A 20,478-nucleotide genomic window follows, 5' to 3' on the forward strand; every position below is an offset into this window, starting at 1 on the left:
TGTCTGACTGTTAGCAACCCCATGGACTGCAGCCCACCAGGCTCCCCCATCCATGGGATTTTCCAGGCAAGAGTACTGGAGTGGGGAGTCATTGCCTTCTCTGAATAGGTCTGGATGGTGTCCAATAATTTGCACTTCTCTCAAGTTTCTAGGTGATGCTGAGGCTGCTGGTCCTGGAACCTACTTCCAAAACTGTTCATCTAGGCTGCTGGGTGGGCAAAACCCATGGTATCCACAGTAATCACAAGGTAGCTACTAGAATAGGGTTGTTATTATTACCCGGCTCCATCTCTTGGTAACCCCAGTATTTGCTCTCTTCTGCCTCCAGATTACTCAGTGCAGTTTTGCTGAGATTTATGGAGGGAAAAGATTGAATTCCTTTCCTCTCTTCCACGTTTCAACCTCCTGTCATTAAAACCCCTTCTTATCTAAAAGCTGATTCACAGTTTGCAAAAACACTCACATACATTATTGTGTTCAAAAATGAGATACTTTCTTATTTCTGAGCACAAAGCTGAGACTCTTTAGATAATTAGGGGAGGAGGCGATGGGGCAGAACACCCGCTCTCTTCCTTCCCTTTGCATTTGCAGCTCTGAAGGTAGCAATCTGTCCGCGTTTCAGATCAAGGGTCTTAGGATCTGCGTCTTCCTCACCGAAGAGGTGCTATAATGTGCGAAGTTAGAGCAAAAAAGGCGTGATGATAAGCATCCCTATGTCGCCTCCTCCCCGCCAAATAAAATGAGCGGGTGGGGGACACCCCGACAGAGTGTTTGCTGCAAGGGTCCCTCGGGTGCTTCTGCTAAAATCGCGCCTCGGTGGCCCGACGCCCCTGATCTCAACTCCGCAGCCCGCTGTCCGCAATGCTAAGACGCAGCACTCCAGCCCTCCGGATTGCTCCTGGGGGATCGCGCGGTGCAACCAACCCCAAGGACGCGGCCGCGACCCCCCCCCCCCCCCCGGCCCTCGGGGCTCCCCATTGGCCCGAGGCCGTCGTCACGCCCTCCTAGCCTCGCCTCCCCCGCCCGGCCGCCGCACCGGCCGGCTAGGTTGCACGCTGGCCGCGGGCTCAGGCCGCGGCGGCGGCTTTGCAGCAGGCGGTGCGGCGGGCGGGGGCCGGGCGCGCGGGCGGGGCGGGGGCGCGCTGCGGGCTCCTCCGCCGGCAGGTGCGGGCCGGGGGCCCGCGGCGGGGCGGGGGGCCGCAGTCGCCGCCAAGGGCGGCAGACGAGGACCTGCCCGGCCGGCCGCCCCATGCCTGCCGCGCCCAGCAGCCCGGCCCGCCGGGAGGGATGCGCGGTGCCGCCCGGTTCTCCTCCGCCCTGCGCGTGCCCTGAAGCAGAAAGTTTGGGGGCCGGGGGCTGTCTTCCTCCTCCCGCTCCAATGACTGCCCAAGGACTCCTGCTGCCCAACCTCGACTGTGACCTGCCTTCACTCCCCGGGTGGCGATGAACTATTCCAAGCTGTAACCAAGGCTCCCCGCTCCTCGCCCTTTCCTCACCCTCCCTTGAAAAGGTTTATTTTTTCAATTCAAGAAATTGTGATCCGCCCGACTCCCCTCCTCGTTAATAATTTAGACCCGGAGCCTCGTTTCTGAGTGTAAGAGGGGGTGCGGTCTCCCCCCAGGACGGCGCGCTGGAAGGACAGATTCCCCTTGCCGACCCATCTACACCATGAAGAGGTGCAAATCGGACGAGCTGCAGCAACAGCAGGGCGAGGAGGATGGAGCCGGGCTGGAAGATGCTGCTTGCCACCTGCCGGGTGCGGACATCCGGCCTGGGGAGGCCGCGGGTGCTAACTCTGCTGGCGGGCCAACTTCGGATGCGGGCGCTGCCGCGGCGCCCAACCCGGGTCCACGAAGCAAGCCTCCCGATTTAAAGGTGAGCGCAGACCCTCCCCTTGAGAGCCCAACCGGCGACTTAGCTTTCCCCGCCCCACGCAGAAGTGCTGTAACAGGCTAAAAGTGATGGGGAAGCCAGACAGAGGTCAGAGAGGATGGGCAGATGTTCAGCCAGTCCCTGGGCTAGATCTCAGGTACCATTTGTGCCTCTGTCTTTCAGCTTATTTCAGGCCTCTGTGTTTGTTCCTCATTATTCAGCAGACGTTCTAGTGACTCACGCATCGGAGGTTGTTTGAATAATGTGCGTGAAGCGCTATTCGCAGACAAAGAGCTGGAGAAATCCGAAATGCTAACTAAAAAGTCGACATCCCTTCCCCTCCCTGGAAGGGGAAGGAAATAACAGGGGTGGGAACCCAAGCAAAGGACCATTAGCTCCTTTGCTGAATTAGTTTCCTCCTTCTGGGACCTTCCTGGATTGAAGCTCAGTTTGTCCATCTGTGAAAGGGGAGTGTGGGTTTCCTGCCGTTAGGTGGAGCCAGAGGTTAAGCTAGTGCTTGGAGATCCGGGCTGGTTTCCTAAACCAGCCCCCAGGGTGGAGAACTGACAGGTGGCCGCTTGGTGCTTGCGCTGGTTTGGGGCCTCGGTTCAAGTTGCACACATGATGAGCCGGCAGGGAGAACCAGGATCTGAGAGAGGCGGCCACTTGCAGCTGGCAGTCCTTTATTTTCCAGCTTAGGTTGCCGAGACAGTTATTGAGCTGTACTGGATATGTCTCTATATTAACTAAAACAGCAGCTGTGATAAATAATGCACCTTTGCTGGAGCTGGCACAGGAATTGCAGGCTCAGGCTTCTCAAGCAAGCTCACCGCCGGGCTGAGAGCGATGTCAGCCCAAGGAAGGAACTTAGACGCCTTGGAGACTGATGCCTTGGGGAGATTTTCTCCAGAGGGGGTGCAAGGTCTTGGCTAGGGGAGCAAAAGGACTCCATTATGTTAAATAAAGCCTGTCTCCTACGGCAGCAGCCACTAAGGAGCTCGCCAGAATAAACCAATGACACTCCTCGTTTGGCCTGAGCGGCACAGAGCCAGGAAGTCAGAGTGCAGGTGAGTGTGTGTCCCCTGTCTGTGTTTCCTGGGGAGGGGTAAGAAGGTGACTTCTGCCTCCATGTGTGTATCTTAAAAATTGGTGGCAGTCATTTGAACGTAACCTCTGATTTTGCTGCTGCCCTTTTTCAGAGGATCGGGGCTAGCTTTATGTGTAAGATGAGCTCCACTGGGTAGGCAGTTCAGGGAGAGTCCTTGGTGCCTGGCCCACCTGCCACCTCTGAGCCCATCTGAGTGGTCAGGAGTCGTGGTTCCTATTTTCAATGAGATGGTGAAGGAAAAGGGCTGCCCTTAGTGCTGACGTGGGGTAGGGGCAGCCTTCTGCTGCAAACTTCAGCTTCCTTCTGGGCTGATCCAGATGGGTCTGGCCAGCACACCCTGATTCCTTGGTGAGATGGGATCCTCACCCCGAGTCCATGAAAAGCAGCCTTGGAAACTCCTCCACGATTCAGCTCCGGCCGCAGTGAAAACCACCGGCTCCGTTCATTTCCCCCGCTGCCTTCACAAGGGAAGGTGGGCTTGCGGTGGGGGCTGCAGTGTCTTTGTCTCTGTAGATAAAGCTGCTGAAAGAAGCTCATTCATCTCCACCCGCTTACCTCTTATACTCTCTCTCTCTCTCCTTCTTTTTGGGGGAGGGTGGTGGCAGTTGACACTGTCATTCTGGTTGGGGCAGACACAGCAACAACAGCTCTACACTTGATATTAAATGCGGGCCATCCCTGAACCACAGTTGAGATCAGGTGTGAGAAAAGGACACCTCCTTTTCTTGTCCTTCCAAGTTGTCCTCCACCCCCATCAGAAAACATATTTCTGAGCTGACCACAGCCGTGTGAACCCAGGCTGGCAGCTCAGGGAAAACCTAGCTGTTGCCTGCTCCGTGGGAGCTTGGGGAGACAAGCAGGGCCTTTTCCTGTTTATCTCCGTCTGCTTTATCACGTGTTTACAAAGTAGGGACTTCAGAGACAGACACCAACTTGGGGGCTATCGCAGTTTAATTTGCTGTGTGATCTCAGGCAAGTGACTCAACTTTTCTGAGCCTTTTTCTGGGGAAAGGGACTAGGAATTTTGAAGTATGTCTAAACTTATTTTCCAGCACTGGCATAGTTTTCCAGCAATGGAAAAATCCCATCTTTGGCTGTAGCGCTGCGTAGAAGCTACCTTGTTTTAGGTGTGATGGTGGTACCGGAATAGGGTAAGTTTAATTTTTTAACACCCCCTGTCCCCTACCTGTGTCTGGCCTGGAGCAACCTGCAGTTCTGGCTTGGTTTTGTTTTCATTTTAAACTTTGGAAATAGGAATTTCTGGTCCCTTAGTCTACTGCTGTTTTCTTGTAACAGCTCCAGGCATTGTGATGGATTAGGGGCAGTGGAAGAAATCATCTTGGGGAAAAAAAAAAAAAAAAGGCTTTGTCTGAAGCACCTCGTGGAAGTTGGGCGAAAGGAGAGGACAGAGTGATCCACATGTGCCCTGATAGACAAGCTTGTCGAGCAGCCCCAGAGCAGGGGCTCCGGTGGTCTCCCTTCTTGTCCTTCAGTGTTGTGGAGGACTGCACTGTAGATTTCTTCTGTGGTAGCCTGGGATCTGCGATTGGGGGCCGTGAAGGACCAGTGAGAAGGAAAAATAGTTAAGCAGCAGTTTTAAAACTCTAATTGAAAAATAGCCTGAAAAAGTACATTGCCCCACAGGCAGCTTATGCAGGTGCTTTGGAGGCCTTCTCAGCTACTCTACGCACTTGATGTGATCTTCAGGGGCAATGTGACCAGACACTCCTGCAACAGGAGCCCCAAAATTCAGAGTCACATTGCCTTCCCCCTTGGCTTGTGGCTTGGACTCCGTTGAACCACTCGAGTTCATGTCTTGGATTCATTTGTGGTCATTATCCAGGCGTTTGCTCTTGCCAGTTTCCTTACTAGCTAGGAGGACACATTCGATTGCTGCTTACAGAGAGTGTTGGCTGACCAAAAGTACACTGAGATTTTCCAGCAAGTAAACCCAGTGCCAGTGAGAGCGGGAGTGGGAGGAGCTCGGGGAAAACTGCAGAAAGGGACATGGAGCACACGTTCCTGTTAGAAACACGACATGTGGCAGATGCCACTGAGGCCCGGGATGGGTGGCTAAGCGCGAGAGTCAGCTGGCTCTGCCCTGAGGCCTTTTAGAAGCCCAAGGGCAGGGGAGGAAATCTGCCTTGCCGTCTCTCCCACCCCTGAGCAACTGGAGGACCTGGCCTTTGTGAAAGGAAGGCTCTGGATGTGCTGCCCAGAAACTGTCCCCTAGACGTTCCCTGAGCTTCTCTTTCCTTTCGCAGATGCCTCTGCGATTCATTTCCCCAGAGAGTTCTGAACAGTGTTAATATTTTTTCCAAGAAGAAGAAGGGAGTGCTCTGAAGTGCATCATCCCAGTCCTGGTTCAAAGTGCTTGTAACTCAGGACTCACTTGGGTGCCTTCATCTGTACCGTTCACTGCTCTTCCTGTCTGCTTGGAGTGAAGAGCGATTCGAAACCAAAGAGCTGAGGGAAAGTCACAGCTGAATCCGTAGGACTGTCCTTGCTGGGCTCGCAGCCTGTGCTGAGCACAGGTGCACCATGTTCCTCGCTGCTCCCGGAGAGCCCGCTGGCGAAGGCTTCACGGGGCAGCAGACACTGACCTTCCGTGGGAAAGCCTGTTTTAGATTGTGAAACATGCCTTGTATGTAAAAGTGTCTGAGAGTATGTGTGCCCTTTAAATAACAGGGGCACAATAGACACCCCAGCTACCTGCTACCCGAGAGGGGGAACATTTACATTCCCAAGAAGCTTCTGCTTATTTTTCTGCTCTTTTGTTTATTTTTAAGGCCCTGGGTTTTGATAAAATTTATGGGCCTCACTTTCTCTACTTTTTCAATGGAGAAGATCAGCAGCTTTGTGGGATGCTGGTGGGGTGGAAAGGTGCCTGTGAAAGGTTCCGGCAGTAGGCAGGGCTCTCTGTGGCCTTCTGCAACAGGGGGCCCCCAGCTGTCCTGCAGAAGGGACATGTTCCAGCGTGACGATTTCTGCAGTCTCAGGTGGGAGCGGGACCCTAGGAGAGGTTTCATCTGGAGAGATAGAGTTGAGGTAGAGCCAAGAATAAGGAAATGGGGAATCAGTTCTTTGGCAGCAGGTGCTGCCTCGGCCTCCAGGCAAACAGGCCGAAACACTTGCAAGAAAGTCATCATCAAAGCACACCTAAGTTTAAGGGTGCTTTGAGCATCATTGATGAAATCAGAAACATAAGAGGTTGATCAGAAGACGTGTGCTTTGAGTAAGTTGTAAAGGGTGGATCTTTAATTACCAAAGAAGAGGAGAGCACTTTCTACGTGAGAGGGCAAGTGCCAGGTCCCGTGTAAGGCCAGTTCCTCTTTGACCAGATGCAGTTGCCCAGCCCTGTAAGTAGTCAGGCACAGTGGAGGGCGATGAAGAATGCAGAGGGTGTCTGTTTTTGTCCCACCTGGACCGAACGGGAGGAGCATGGAGGGTCCTTGGGCCTGGTTGCCCCTCCCCCACCCCCTCTGCCTTCAGGAATTTTCAGAGATGTTCTGGACATGGACTCGGGAGGAATTGTTGGCCAATAGGAAAGCACATGCCAAATGAAGCTGTCTGTTCTGCTGCATATTGGGTTCTAGATGAATCCCCAGCTGCCCTTGTTCCAGTGAGAACTGTCTCGTAGGCTTGGCATCTACAGAATGTGCTGTTTTTTGTGTATTTAATTGTCTTCACTGCCAATCCCATTAATAAGAATCTCTCCTTCAGCAAGGAATTGAAACATCTGATAGAACCTGAATTAGGGGGCTGAAGTTTTAAAAAATACGTGTCAGGGCTGGGGAAAACAAATTCAGGTGGCTTCTCAGTGGTGGTCTTGGAGGCCAACTCAAAACTCACGTCTGTTTTCATTTCTCCTTTAAGAAATGGGCTTTGAAATCCTCATAGTTAAGAATGATACGTTCTTAGAACGAGGCCACACTGGATAGGGTCCACCTTCATCAACCAAACACTTAAGCCTCTCTCCATGTTAAGAATTTAAAACAAAGCTCTTTGAGGGATCACAGGTACGTTTTGTGACTGTATGAAAAAGATAATATTTGACTTTTCATACCTATTGGCTAAAGGCGTCCAACCAGGTTAGCTGAATGATGTCCACTTGGAAAGCAAAGCTAGCTGGGAGGACATGGGCCTTGACCTAAGCCATTTGTGAGGACAGTCAACACATCCAGGCTCCTGGGTCTCTGTTCGTCCTTCCCCAAGAAGCCCGATCTTGGCAGTTACTGAGATGACAGACTGAGATTAGGTTTAAACTGCAGCAGGAGAGATCTGGGCTAGACACGAGAAAAAGTTGTTCAACTGAGCTTTCAAATCGTTGGAAAAGGTAATTGTCTAAGGATTAAACCTCCTTTTTAAGATGATCTTGTAGATGTGCAGAGTTTCCGCTCAGAAATTTATTAAGTAGCGACGAGGCTCAGATGATAAAGAATCTGCCTGCAGTGCGGGAGACCTGGATTCGATCCCTGGGTCGGGAAGATCCCCTGGAGAAGGGATTGGCTGTCCACTCCAGTATGCTTGCCTGGAGAATTCCATGGACAGGAATCCTGGCAGGCTGCAGTGCATGGGGTTACAAGAGTCAGACACGACTGAGCAACTAACACTTTCACTTTCAATGGCCATATTGGTGTGAAGGTCTCTGCCCGCTACTATTGGAGGCACAGAGATAATAGATGATATAGCTCCTGCCCTCCATGTGTTCATTGAGGATTCCATCCAGAAGCTAGTGAAAAGTTGGATAACAGTTTGAGAGAGCCATGTCACAAGGCAGAACATGATTAATGGCAAGATGAATGGTGTAGATAACAAGCTCTCTGGGGTTCAGAGGAGGGTGGTGAGATCTCTTTAGACTGGCATGATACAAGAGAACTGTATGGAGCAGGGGAGGTGGGTGGTGAAGGGTGGGTAGGATGAGAAGAGGCAGAGAGAGGGCACACCAGGAAGATAACTTTAATCAGAATCTCTTACGCTGGTGTATGTTGAGCCGATTCTGCCTAAAGACCCATTGCATGAGGTCACTGGGCCTGACTTGCACTGACTCCAGGCAGAATTCTCTGAGCAATAAAGGAATAAGAAGTTTAAATAAAATTGAGAATGGGAAGATCATTTGCCCCTAAGTTGAAATCTGTTCTTTTTTTTTTTTGTTAATGTCAGCTGAGTTGCTGGGGAAGAAAAAAATGATTCCAAAAGTCTTTCATCACTGTGTTTTTAAGAGAGACAGTTGCAGCCGCTCACTCTTCTCCATCACTATGGCCATGAGCGCCAGACCTGGGGTGACTGCTCCTGTCCTGCTCCAGCCCCAGGCTCCCCACCCAAGGCTTCTTAAGGGTAATCGGAGGCTTCTGCAATGCACTTTTTATCTTGAGAGTAGGACTCTGTGGGTTTTTACAGTGATTAGCTCTTTAATGCTGGCCCTGTTTCCATAGAGACCCTATAAATAGAGGAACGTTGGCGACCTAGGCTTGCTGAGGCTCACAGTGACCCAGTCACCCCACTGAACCCTACCTGCCGAACCAGTGGTGGGGCAGAGGGCGTTTCAAACCCAGCTGGGAGGAGGGGAGATGCAGTCAGCTGCCAGGCCGGGTAATTAGTTATAGGTCAGCATCACTTTTAAAGATCCTTTCAGCATTAATGGGAGTTGTGAAGAACGCAGGGACTTGGAAGAATTAGAAGCTGCTTTTGGCTATTTTTAACTAGATGGTACCAAAGTCAGTGCACCCCAAAGCATTTTGCTTGATCTCAGGCAGCTGTGTTTGCAGCTTTTGGAGCAGACTTCCCCTTTTGGGGACCCACACCCAGGGAGGAGAACGGATGAAGCCTAACTGTTCAGAGACCACAGCCTTCTCAGGAAGGATCTTTCAGAAAGCATTTAGTCCACCCTTTCTTCCTGAGAGGCTGATGGCACCCCAAGGAGGCGGGGCCCTTCCTGCCCTTAGAGCCGATTCAGGGGAGGGCAGCAAACGTCCCTCATTTCCCTCTGCAGGCGTGGGCACCTGGCCCTGGGGCACTCTGCATTCTGCCTCCCTTCTGGCCTCTGGGCAGTTGTGGGACAGTTTGTGCTCATTCTCGTGGATCGGGAGAGCTGTTTGTATCCCACCTCTCACTCCGAAGCAGCTCAGCTCTCTTCTCCTAATAAATACATGGCTGCGTTCGGCCACCAAAATGGCTCCTGGCAGCTGGGGAAAAGCATGAGACAATGTGGAGAAGCAAGTGACATTTAGTAGCTGGAACCTGTTAGTCAGAGCAGGTGGTGCTTTCTGCTGCGTTGGTGGCTGAGTTCCCTCAAGCTAGTCACCATGGTTTTCCTCATTTCCAAAACTTGAGGCTGGTTATGTGTGTATGCTGGGTTTTTTGTTTTGTTTTTTTTTTTTTAAATACTTACCATGTTACGTCAAAACTCCTTAACCATCTCCTCTCTGACACCCACGTGCACGTATCACTCTGCTCTCTTGCCTTGCACTTTGTGAGGAAAAACCCCTTTGTACGGAGCCACCTCCCTCCCCCCATCATGCTTTGTCTTCTTCCTCACCATGGACTTTAGCAGACTCCTCCGTGCTGCTGGGACAAAGGTCCTTGGGTCACCCTGTCTCTCCTTGACCTGCAGAATGGAGGGCAGGGTGGGCAAGGAAGACCTACACTGGTTACAGGTCTTGCCCACGTCCCACAGTGTAACACGAGAAGATCCACCGCAAGAGTTCAGGGGGCTGAGCTCCCGGTGACTCAGGCATTCTGTTCTGTTTTGATCCTGCCTGTGATGCTATTCCATTGTCGTTGTTGTTCAGCTGCTAAGTCGTGTCCAACTCTTTGCGACCCCATGAACCGCAGCATACCAGGCTTCCCTGTCCTTCACCATCTCTGCATCTTGCTCAAACTCATGTCCATTGAGTCAGTGATGCCAGTTCTCTTCTGGGACCTGTGTAAATACCGTGTCTGCTTTAGTCTCGGAATCGGCGTGTGAGCCAGTGGAGGCTCATTTGAGTAGAAGTTGGAGACTCTTCTCCGGGAATGGAATGAGCCACTTAGCTGTGCTCTGCTTACATTTCTTCAGCTGTGAAATGGAGACACATCCTGCCTCCCGGGCTTACACTTGTGTCAGGTGAGAAGGACAGCATACCTCGGAAAGCACCTTGAAAAATGCTGTCGTATGATGTTTAAAATAATCTGACCGAGGTAGTTTGGATGCAGAGCAATAGGGCAGATAGTGGGGACTGCTGTCCCCAGCGCCTACCCCAACCTCCCGGGGCTCGGGGAGAGGAGATGCCTCAGAACTCTAGTGCCGTCTTCTGAAGGAAGTCAGTATCTGAGTCGATGTGGAAGAGGGGCCTCAGTGTTGGAGAGGCTGGGCTGGGAGTGCCAGGGAGGGAAGGAAGAGGCCTGGAGTAGAATGCTAGAAAGACCGTTTGTAATATGTAATGTGACCACTTGGCAGAAGTTGCTGGGCAAGTGCCAGAGCCAGCTGGCCCCATCCGTGATGTCTGCAGGAAGGCCTGGTATCAGCCTGGGCCCGAGGAGGGGGAGGGTGTCCCGGCCTGTCTCTGGTCCAGAGGCCACAGGATCTGGCGGTTTCCAAGTCTGGCAGAATGCACGCCTCAGTCTGGCCTTCCTTGACCGTGGTGGTTTTACCTGAGCCGACTCTGCCCCGGGCTGGCCCTGGAGATGGTGGCTCTGTGGGGCGACCCAGCACCTCCAGGGCTGCCCCAGGATTAAATTCTTGAGGAGCGGTGGTGGTCACCTTCATCTCCTCACCTAAAAATGGAAATGTTGCTGCTGTTGCTTTTATTAGTTTCTGGGAAAGTCGAGTGAGATCATGCAGGAGAAAGAACATGTTGAAAACTGTAAACCATAAGTTCACAGTGAGCTGTGGTGATAAAACTTATCTGGTCTTTAAAATGGGTGTTATAAAGGCCCCACCTACTTTGAAGATTGTGGGACTATTCAAACGGGGTGAAAAGTGAAAATCCTCCACTTTGACACAAATCCACAGTAGTGTGCGTAGTTACTGACATCAGATGTAAGTGCAGCTGTCTGCACAAAGCAAGCTGAGGTGTCAAGTGGCAGTGAGAGTGCTGCTGCCCTGTGCTTAGTCGCTCTGTCGTGTCCAGCTCTTTGCGACCATGTGGACTGCAGCCCGCCAGGCTCCTCTGTCCATGGGAATTCTCCAGGCAGGAAGATGGGAGTAGGTTGCCATGCCCTTTTTCAGGGCATCTTCCCAATCCAGAAATCGAACTGGGGTCTGCATTGCAGGCAGAGTCTTTACCAGCTGAAGCACCGGGAAAGCCTTAACAGAGTGAAAGTGAAAGTAGCTGGGTTGTGTCGAACTCTTTGCGACCCCATGGACTGTTGCCTGCCAGGCTCCTACTCCGTGGAATTCTGGCCAGAATACTGGAGTGGGTAGCTTTTCCTTTCTCCAGGGGATCTTCCCAACCCAGGGATCAAACCCAGGTCTCCTGCACTGCAAGCAGATTCTTTACGAGCTGAGCCACAAGGGAAGCCCAGGAATACTGGAGTGGGTAGCCTACAGTGAGAGTGGGGTCGGCTAATACAGATCTGAAGATGGTTTTCTCTTGGTGTCTACATGGTTCAAGTTTTCTCCTCTATAAGGTTGTTTCTAGAAAAAAAGAAAATCCAGTACTTGTAATCCTTTGGAAGGTTTCCTAGCTGACAGGCTGCCTCCCGAGGGCGTTCCTTACAGATGAAGACCTCCTGTAGCTCATGGAGCCCCGGGTCGCTTGGTTCTGAGTTCCCCTCTCAGGAGTTAAGGGTTCCGCTGGCCCTCCAAGTCCCAGCCCCCTGCCTGCTGGCTCTGAAGTTCTCTGCTGAGAGTCGGCTCCACCACGTGAGCCGGCCCCCACGCGGAAGCAGTGGTCTGGAGTTATCCCGCACGTGGCCTCGCCCTGGCCAGGCAGTAGGCTGCCCCTGTCTGAGCAGTTCTGCCTGGGGGGCAGGTGGAGCGCCTCAGGGGCAGGACTGTGAAAGCCTGGGGCCATGGCGGCTCTGGGCTCCAGCGCCCCCTTGGTTTGCTCCAGCCTGTGGACAGCTGGTTCCAATGTGTATGCCGAGGAGGTCGTCCTGGTTCCAATGTGTATGCCGAGGAGGTCGTCCTGGTTCCAATGTGTGTGCCGAGGAGGTCGTCCTGGTTCCAATGTGTGTGCCGAGGAGGTCGTCCTGGTTCCAATGTGTGTGCCGAGGAGGTCGTCCTGGTTCCAATGTGTATGCCGAGGAGGTCATCCCTTTACTGCCTGAGCTGGAAGGTGTGCCCGGAGACATCGTTTGTGTGCTTTTTTCCATTTACCAGGTTATTATGCAGGATGCAAATGAACAGCCAAATGAAGAGGCACACTTCATGGGTGCGGCTAACCTGAGTGCACAGGTTAGGCCCTGAGCGACTAACCTCCAGTGAAGATGTTTGGAAGGGTCTTGGGTACAGGAGTTTCGGTTGCCCTGGAACTGGGATGTGCTACCCTCCTGGCGTGTGGAAGTGTTTATCAGCCTGGAAGCTTCAGTAAAATGTACTGCTATGTCAGAAATGAGATTGCCTATAAATAAGAGAAAATTACTCTAAAGTTGTATAGGTAACGACAGACTTGTCTGTTTCATGAACCAAGAATCCCAGGGTAGGCATCCACACCCGGTTTGGTGACTCTATAGCGTCATCACATTCCCAGGCGTAACCCTGGGGGCTTTACCAAGATGGCTGTTGGTAAAGCATGATCCAGGCATTACCTCCACATTCCAGGTGGGAAGAAGCAAGAAGGGCTAGTGCCTTTATTAGGAAAGCAAAAGTTCCCCCAGAAAGCTCATCTTGCTTTTCATTGGCCAAGACTGTGTCATGTAGCTACCCCAGGCTGCCAGGGCCTCTGATGAAGCAAGAATTTTTAGTGTGGTGCAGGAAGGCCATGCAATTTGGGAAGAAAGGAGAATAGATATTGGGTAGGTGATTAACAGTATCTGCTGCATAGTATAATCTGATTGCATGACTCTGATTTTCCCAAGGAGCATTGCAATGAGGCATCTTTTGGGCCAAAAGGGGATCTTGAGGAAGGATCTGATCTAGAAGGAGGGAGGTCTCAGGGGTGGGGGGAGAATCCATCCAGAGGGATAAAACTCATGAGCCAAGTGCCGCCAGCACGTGGCACTGAGCCCCAGACTGTAGCCACACGGATACCGTGACCAGTAACCCTGAGCCATGTGTGGTGTCCCCAGGGAAGCCACGGGGATACATGTATTTGGGGAGGAGAGGAGTGCGCCTGGGTTGCCCCCTTCCCGCGGCCGTTCATGGGGATCTTCCAGTTTCAGGCGGCTGTAGGAGCTGCGCTAGTGTCCCAGGAACAGGCCCCTTGCCTCTGCCCCAGCCAGCTTTGCACTCACGGGGTTCTTCATCCTTCTCCCTTCAGAAAATCCAGCAGCTCTCGGAGGGCTCCATGTTTGGCCACGGCCTGAAGCACCTGTTCCACAGCCGCCGCCGGTCGCGGGAGAGGGAGCACTCGTCGTCTCAGGAGCCGCAGCAGCAGCGGCAGGGCATGTCGGACCACGAGTCCCCGGACGAGAAGGAGCGCTCCCCAGAGATGCACCGCGTGTCCTACGCCGTGTCCCTGCACGACCTGCCCGCCCGGCCCACCGCCTTCAACCGCGTGCTGCAGCAGATCCGCGCGCGGCCCTCCATCAAGCGGGGCGCCAGCCTGCACGGCGGCGGCGGCGGCGGCAGCCGGCGCGCCAAGAGCAGCTCCCTGGAGCCGCAGCGCGGCAGCCCCCGCCTGCTGCGCAAGGCCCCCCAGGACAGCGGCCTGGCCGCCGTCCTGCACCAGCACCAGGGCCGCCCCCGCTCCTCCTCCACCACCGACACGGCCCTGCTGCTGCCCGACGGCGCCTCCCTCCTGGCGGAGGAGGCCGAGGGGCTCGGTGACAAGGTGAGGCGGGCCTTCCGGGCCGGGGCCGCCGCGCAGCGGGCCTCGGGCCTCGGGCCTTGAGGACCTGAGCTGGGGCCTGGCCTGGTGAGTGCGGACACCCCGCCTCTGGGGAACTGTCTGTTTCATGGAAGGGGCCAGAGAGAGGACCAAGCCAGAAGCAAGGGCCGAGCCCCCCAAAGCCGATTTTTGTTTGCTTAGGAATTTAGTTTTTCAAAATTATCTTTTCCTTGGGCTGATAGTAATTTTGGTGTGTTTTCCTTAAGCGTGCGCTCAAGAAACAATACATGCAGTAGTTTGGACTAGAGTCAACCATGGTTGTGCCACTTTCTGCCTGAGTCAACTCAATATTTTTGCACTTCAGTTTTTCTCAATGGAAAATAGAGATAATAGTAGTAGAATTCTCTAGGATTAAATAGGGGTCGTACATGTCACAGTCTTGGAATAGAGTCTGGTGTGGTATAGTTTTTATTATTACCAACCCAAGATGAGAGAGGAAGAATCCATGAAGGGCTGTTTGAAAGGGAGAAAATCTAGTTGGATGTTTCTGAATTTCTATGTTCACGTTTTCATTCATATACTAAGTATTTCATGCATACTTGTTGTGCGCTATAAGAATGAATGAGCTGGAGGGAACAAGTAGGGTTAGGGCTGTCCTCACTGAATAGAAGGGAGACAGATGGGTGAAGAGACAGAATGGGGTGATGAGGCTGTGACAGAGGATGTGAGAACTTGTTGGGGAGGACCTCCTGGAGGAAGCCACTGAGCTAAATCTTGAAGAAGGAGTACAATTTAGCCAGAGGACTTGGGGCAAGTGTGGGGGCCGGAAGGGTATAGTGTGCAGAGAAACAAGCCGCTGCTGGGGACTGCCTCAGACTCACTGCAGTTGGAGTGTCCAGTGCTTTTGGGGATTGGCAGGTAGGCAGAGGTTAGATCACACCAGGTCTTGCCATGTGGAGCCTGGGGGAGTGTGACGTTATCAGAGGGTGTTAGGCCGGAAACTGGCCGGAGGAGGCCCCGCTGGGTCTTAGTGTAGATGGTAGATTAGGAAGCCGGGCAGGAATGGAGTCAAAGAAACCATTATCAGAGCTGTCGCTGGAGTCTAGGCCGCATCAGTGAGGATGGGAGGGCAGAGACAAACTCAGAGGACCTCTGGCAGTTCTCATCAATGGTACTAGGCAAGAAAGTGGACGTGGAAGATGGAACTGAGCTGGGTGTGGATGAGACTTTGAAGCAAGTGTTAAGTACGGTGGAGGCCAAGGACAGAGCTGACGTGTAAGGGACAGCAACAGGTCTGTAGGAGTGAACCTGAGGAGAGACGATGTCGAAGCAGGACAGAGGAGTTTTCAGAGGGAGGAGGTTTTCAGCAAAGTGAAATGCGGTGAGAGTGAAAGGTCAGATCTGGATTTGGACACGTACGTAGACGGTATCAAGCAGTGAGGGTCACTGATAACTGTGGCAAGAAACTGGTTTTAGTAGACTGTGGAGATGGTAGAAGTGGAGGGGCAGCTCTTCTGGGGGGAGAAAGGACAGAATTGGTTGAGCAGTCTGGTTTGTGTTAGTTTTTAAAAGATGGGCAGGGAAGGCTACAGATCACTTAGTGGGTCAGGAAAAAGGCTTTTTACTTCTTTGCAAAGTGAAACGGGAAGCCGTTAGGTTTTGGACAGATGAGGGACACCCTATAAGGAGACAGAGCTGGGTGCTGTGTGGAGGCCAGGCTGTGAGCAGGGAGGCTAGGAAGCTGTTGGAAGCCCCCAGAGGTGAGATGCCAGAGATGACTGCAGGGTGAGAGTCGGGGGAGGGCTAGATTCTGGACTCCCCTCAGAGATCAAACAACAATGGTTCCTGAAGAATGCGGGGCAGGACAGAAAGGGAGCAGGCAGAGAGGGCTCACAGGTTTTGGCCTGGCTGCTGAGAAGAAGAAATTGCCATTAGCTGAGTTGGACCAGCACAGCTGGAGGGGCTGTGGGAGCAGAAATCAGAGCTAGTCTTTGGACATGTTCCGTTTGAGATGATTATTAAACATCCATGTGGAAATGCCAAATAAGCAGTCAGATATTGGAGTCTGTAGTCTTGGGAAGAGACCCAGGCTGGAGACAGACGTTTAGGGGTTGTCAGCATATAGAGTATTTAAAACGATGGCCCTGAACCATCTGCAAGCTTAGTTTCAACTGCAGGGATGACTGTGCCAAGAATGAGATCTGGATGTGTCGGCTGAAAGAAAAAACGTGGCTTTGTGGAAGGAAGGGAGACCCAAAGGGAACTAGCAGCAGGAACCAAGTTGTTCAGCCCTTCATGAGCAAGTGTTTTTTGTTTGTTTGGGGTTATTCTTGGCTATGTAGCACAGCTTACAGTATCTTAGTTCCCCCGCCGGGGCTTGAACCTGGGCCCTGGCAGTGAAAGTGCCACGCCCTAACCACTGGACTGCTACAGAATTCCCAGTGAGCAAGTAGTTCATTTGCAGCAGCCACCAGGCCCACCTCTTGCTGCTGCTGAGTCAGTGGATACCTTTTAAAAGTCACTTTAGAACAATCCTAAAACAGGGTCTCTGGTCCTGGAGCCGTTTCACAAGGAGAGAGAACGTGGGCATTGTAGTCTTGAAGCTGTCTGAGCAGATGGAGTGGGTGCACAGCGGGCACTTTTGGAGGCTGTCAAAGTTTGTTGCTGTTTGCTGAGTGGGAATGCAGGGGGCTGGGGGGACGGGAGGGCATCAGCTGGGTAGTTTTTCCACAAGGTTCATGTTTGGTCTTCACACTGCCCCCAAGATATCCAGGAGGCAGACAAGGTTCTGGTCTTTGTTGCTGGTGGAAGGCATGACTGCAGACTCTTGGGTGAGCTCACTGGCGGATGGTTCCCGAGGTGCAGGATGGAAATGGGGAAAATGGTTATTCCAGGGACCGTCTGATATCCTCATTTAGAAGGTTCCTCCTTCCAGAGCTTCATCGCCTGTGTTGTTCAGTCGCTCAGCCACATCCAGCTCTTTGTGACCCCATGGACGACCGCACGCCAGGCTTCCCCGTCCTTCACCATCTCCTGGAGCTTGGTCAAACTCATGCCCATTGAGTCGGTGATGCCATCCAACCATCTCATCCTCTGTCGTCCCCTTCCCCTCCTGCCCTCAATCTTTTCCAGCATCAGGGTCTTTCCTAATGAGTCGACTCTTTGCATCAGGTGACCAAAGTACTGGAGTTTCAGCTTCAACATCAGACCTTCCAATGAATATGCAGGACTGATTTCCTTTAAGATGGACTGGTTGGATCTCCTTGTAGTTCAAGGGACTCTCAAGAATCTTTTGCAACACCGCAGTTCAAAAGCATCAATTCTTTGGTGCTCAGCCTTCTTTAGGGTCCAGCTCTCACATCCATACACGACTACTCGAAAAACCATAGCTTTGACTGTACAGACCTTTGTTGGCAAAGTAATGTCTCTGCTTTTTAATATGCTGTCTAGATTGGTCATAGCTTTTCTTCCAAGGAGCAAGCGTCCTTTAATTTCCTGGCTGCAGTCACCATCTGCAGTGATTTTGGAGCCCAAGAAAATGAAGTCTGTCACTGTTTCCATTGTTTCCCCATCTATTTGCCATGAAGTGATGGGACTGTGTGCCATGATCTTAGTTTTTTGAATATTGAGTTTTAAGCCAGCTTTTTCACTCTCCTCTTTCCCTTTCATCAAGAGGTTCTTTAGTTCCTCTTTACTTTCTGTCATAAGGGTGGTGCCATCTGCATATCTGAAGTTGTTGATATTTCTCCCGGCAATCTTGATTCCAGCTTGTGGTTCATCCAGCCTGGTATTTCTCGTGATGTACTCTGCATATAAGTTCAATAAACAGGGTGACAATATACAGCCTTGACGTACTCCCTTTCTCAATTTGGAACTAGTCTGTTGTTCCATGTCTGGTTCCAACTGTTGCTTCTTGACTTGCATACAGGTTTTGCAGGAGACAGGTAAGGTGGTCTGGTGTTCCCATCTCTTTAGGAATTTTCCACAGTTTGTTGTGATCCACACAGTCAGAGGTTTTAGCGTAGTCAATGAAGCAGAAGTAGATGTTTTTCTGGAATTCTCTTGCTTTTTCTATGATCCAACGGATGTTGGCAATTTGATCTCTAGTTCCTCTGCCTTTTCTAAAACCAGCTTAAACACCTGGGAGTTCTTGGTTCACTTACTGTTGAAGCCTGGCTTAGAGAATTTTGAGCATTCCTTTACTAGCGTGCGAAATGAGTGCAGTTGTGCAGTAGTTTCTCTTTGGCATTGCCTTTCTTTGGGATTGAAATGAAAACTGACCTTTTCCAGTCCTGTGGCCACTGCTGAGCTTTTCAAATTTTCTGGCCTATTGAGTGCAGCGCTTTCACAGCATCATCATTTAGGATTTGAAAGAGCTCAACTGGAATTCCATCACCTCCACTAGCTTTGTTTGCAGTGATGCTTCCTAAGGCCCATTTGACTTCACATTCCAGGATGTCTGGCTCTAGCTGAGTGATCACACCATTGTGATTATCTGGGTCATGAAGATCTTTTTTTATAGCTCTTCTGTGTATTCTTGCCACTGCTTCCTAATATCTTCTGCTTCTGTTAGATCTGTGCCATTTCTGTCCTTTATCGAGCCCATCTTTGCATGAAGTGTTCCCTTGGTATCTCTAATTTTCTTGAAGAGATCTCTAGTCTTTCCCATTCTATTGCCTGATTAATCCTGATGACATCTCTGTGAAGTTGCCAGAGCAGTACTGTTATCTCCATTTTACAGATGAGCAGGCTGAGGTCTAGAGGAATCAGGAGGCTGCTTGCCTAAGGGCACCTGGCCAGTCTGTGGCAGAGAGGCGACTAGACCCTGTGTTTCTAGCGTGTCCGCAAGACCAATCTGAGATCTGAAGTCTCTAAAACCGACAGGGACCTTTTATGCAACACCCGTGGTGAGCGGGTTGCCTCTGCCCAAAGACAGTGATTTTATCTCATGGTTGCCGTTTCCCCTTCTGTGGACATCCCTTCTGACACAGTACTGTCCCCCAGGAATGGGTGTGGCCCTGGGGGATGCTGAGAAGAGAAGGTACCTTCATGTCCTGTGGAAAGGGGTCTTCCAGGGGTCAGCAAACCCTGCGTGGTCAGCCGACTCCCTCCAACCCAGAGGCCTCCTTGGCTGGTGTGCAAAGCTGGTCCTGCCCTGGTCTCTGGGCGTGAATAGAAGGGATTCTTCTCTCTCTAGTAAACACAGCCCCACATGCTTTCTGCAAGCTCCCTGGTGATTACTAGCATCTATTTTTAATTCATAAGCCTTCCCCACTACCCACACCCCTTGCCATTGTTTAGAAACCAGCAGCTGACTTTCAGCCCAGAGCCGGCCCTGCCAGGGGTTGAATTGCCCATACACCCTGGAGGCAGCTTCAGTTCCTCAGCTGTCCTGAGAGGCTCAGCCCAGCTGCTCCCTAGCAAAGGGGGGCACCTGGAGCCCCATGGAAGGCAGGGCACAGCAGAGGCTCAGAGAGGGGTTTGTAGTCCCAGGAGGCAGCTCAGCCTTGGTGGTGTGGTTTGCCTCCAGATCCACTTCGAGATTGTGCCTTAAATGATTCCCCTGTTAAAACAGACACAGATTGTCATCTCAGCCTCGCCATTCTGCTTTCTACTATTGGTGTGACACTGAGCAAGATAACCACTCTTATGTTTGGAAAGCAGATACATGCACTGGGACACTGGCAGATGGGCAGGCAGTGATATCCGGGTTCCCCGTTTGCGAGTGGTCTTAACCTCTGGAAACCTGGGCCCTGGCGGTTTCAGCAGGAGCCTCTGGTGGTATGTGCAGTGGCAGTAGTTAGGCCGCTTGGTTCCTCGGCAGAGAAGTCTCACCCCTCTTCCCAGTCTCTCTTTTGCTGAGCAGCAATTCTAGAAACCGCAGTGCACTGTCAGGAAAGCCTAGCAACTCTTCTGTCCTGCCTTGATAACCTGCTCCCAGACTTCCAGAGAGTGGATTCGTCGTCGCAGGGGTCCGAGACTCGTTTTCCCTTTCTCCCAAGTTGGGCTGGGTCATTGCTTCCCTCTTGGCCTTGTTCAGAAGCTCTCCATAGCTGTTGCTTCGTGGAAGGCTTGAGCTGGGTGCTGCGGTGGGAGGGTCTCTGGAGAGGGAGAGCCTGGTATGCTCACAGCTCACAGCCGGCTCTGCCAGCCTGGCCCTGACCTTGCCCTGGTCATCCTGCCCCGTCTGTGCAGAGAGGCTGGTCCTCCTAAGGACAAGGCACAGCATGGGTTGGGGGGTGGGTGTCCAAAGCTCACAGAGGGTGTCCAGAGCCTTAGGAGACGGACACGGATTGCCCAGTGGCTGAGGACTTAAGCAACAGGCCAGTCTGTGGCCCCTGGCTTTGAGGGCAGGTGGGGTGGGAGAGAGGCCCGGCACTGCGGGGAGGGCATGGAGATGATGTCATCATGGACCTTCGCCGTGACCTCACCGAGGTGTTATCTCCAGGTCCCAGATGGGGAGGCCGGGGAGGGGTGGGGGCCTCCGCCCATCACGTAAACCAGAGCTCTGGACAGCCTGTTTGGTACACTCTGGCCAGATTTATCCAACAACAAGATTTCCACTCTGCCCTGGTAAATAAGGGG

The 20,478-nt window shown here is 52.2% G+C and overlaps 1 protein-coding gene across 1 annotated transcript in view; it reads left to right on the plus strand.

Moving 5' to 3' along the window:
* TMCC2 (transmembrane and coiled-coil domain family 2) overlaps window positions 1,190-20,478 on the plus strand; it is a 38,122-nt gene continuing 18,833 nt past the window's right edge. The window contains 3 exon segments of the mRNA XM_018060046.1: window positions 1,190-1,510; window positions 1,622-1,875; window positions 13,384-13,896. Coding sequence (XP_017915535.1) covers window positions 1,669-1,875; window positions 13,384-13,896 — 720 coding nt within the window. The 5' untranslated portion in view covers window positions 1,190-1,510; window positions 1,622-1,668.

This window comes from Capra hircus, chromosome 16 (assembly GCF_001704415.2).
Source record: "Capra hircus breed San Clemente chromosome 16, ASM170441v1, whole genome shotgun sequence".
In the NCBI taxonomy this organism is placed as follows: domain Eukaryota; kingdom Metazoa; phylum Chordata; class Mammalia; order Artiodactyla; family Bovidae; genus Capra; species Capra hircus.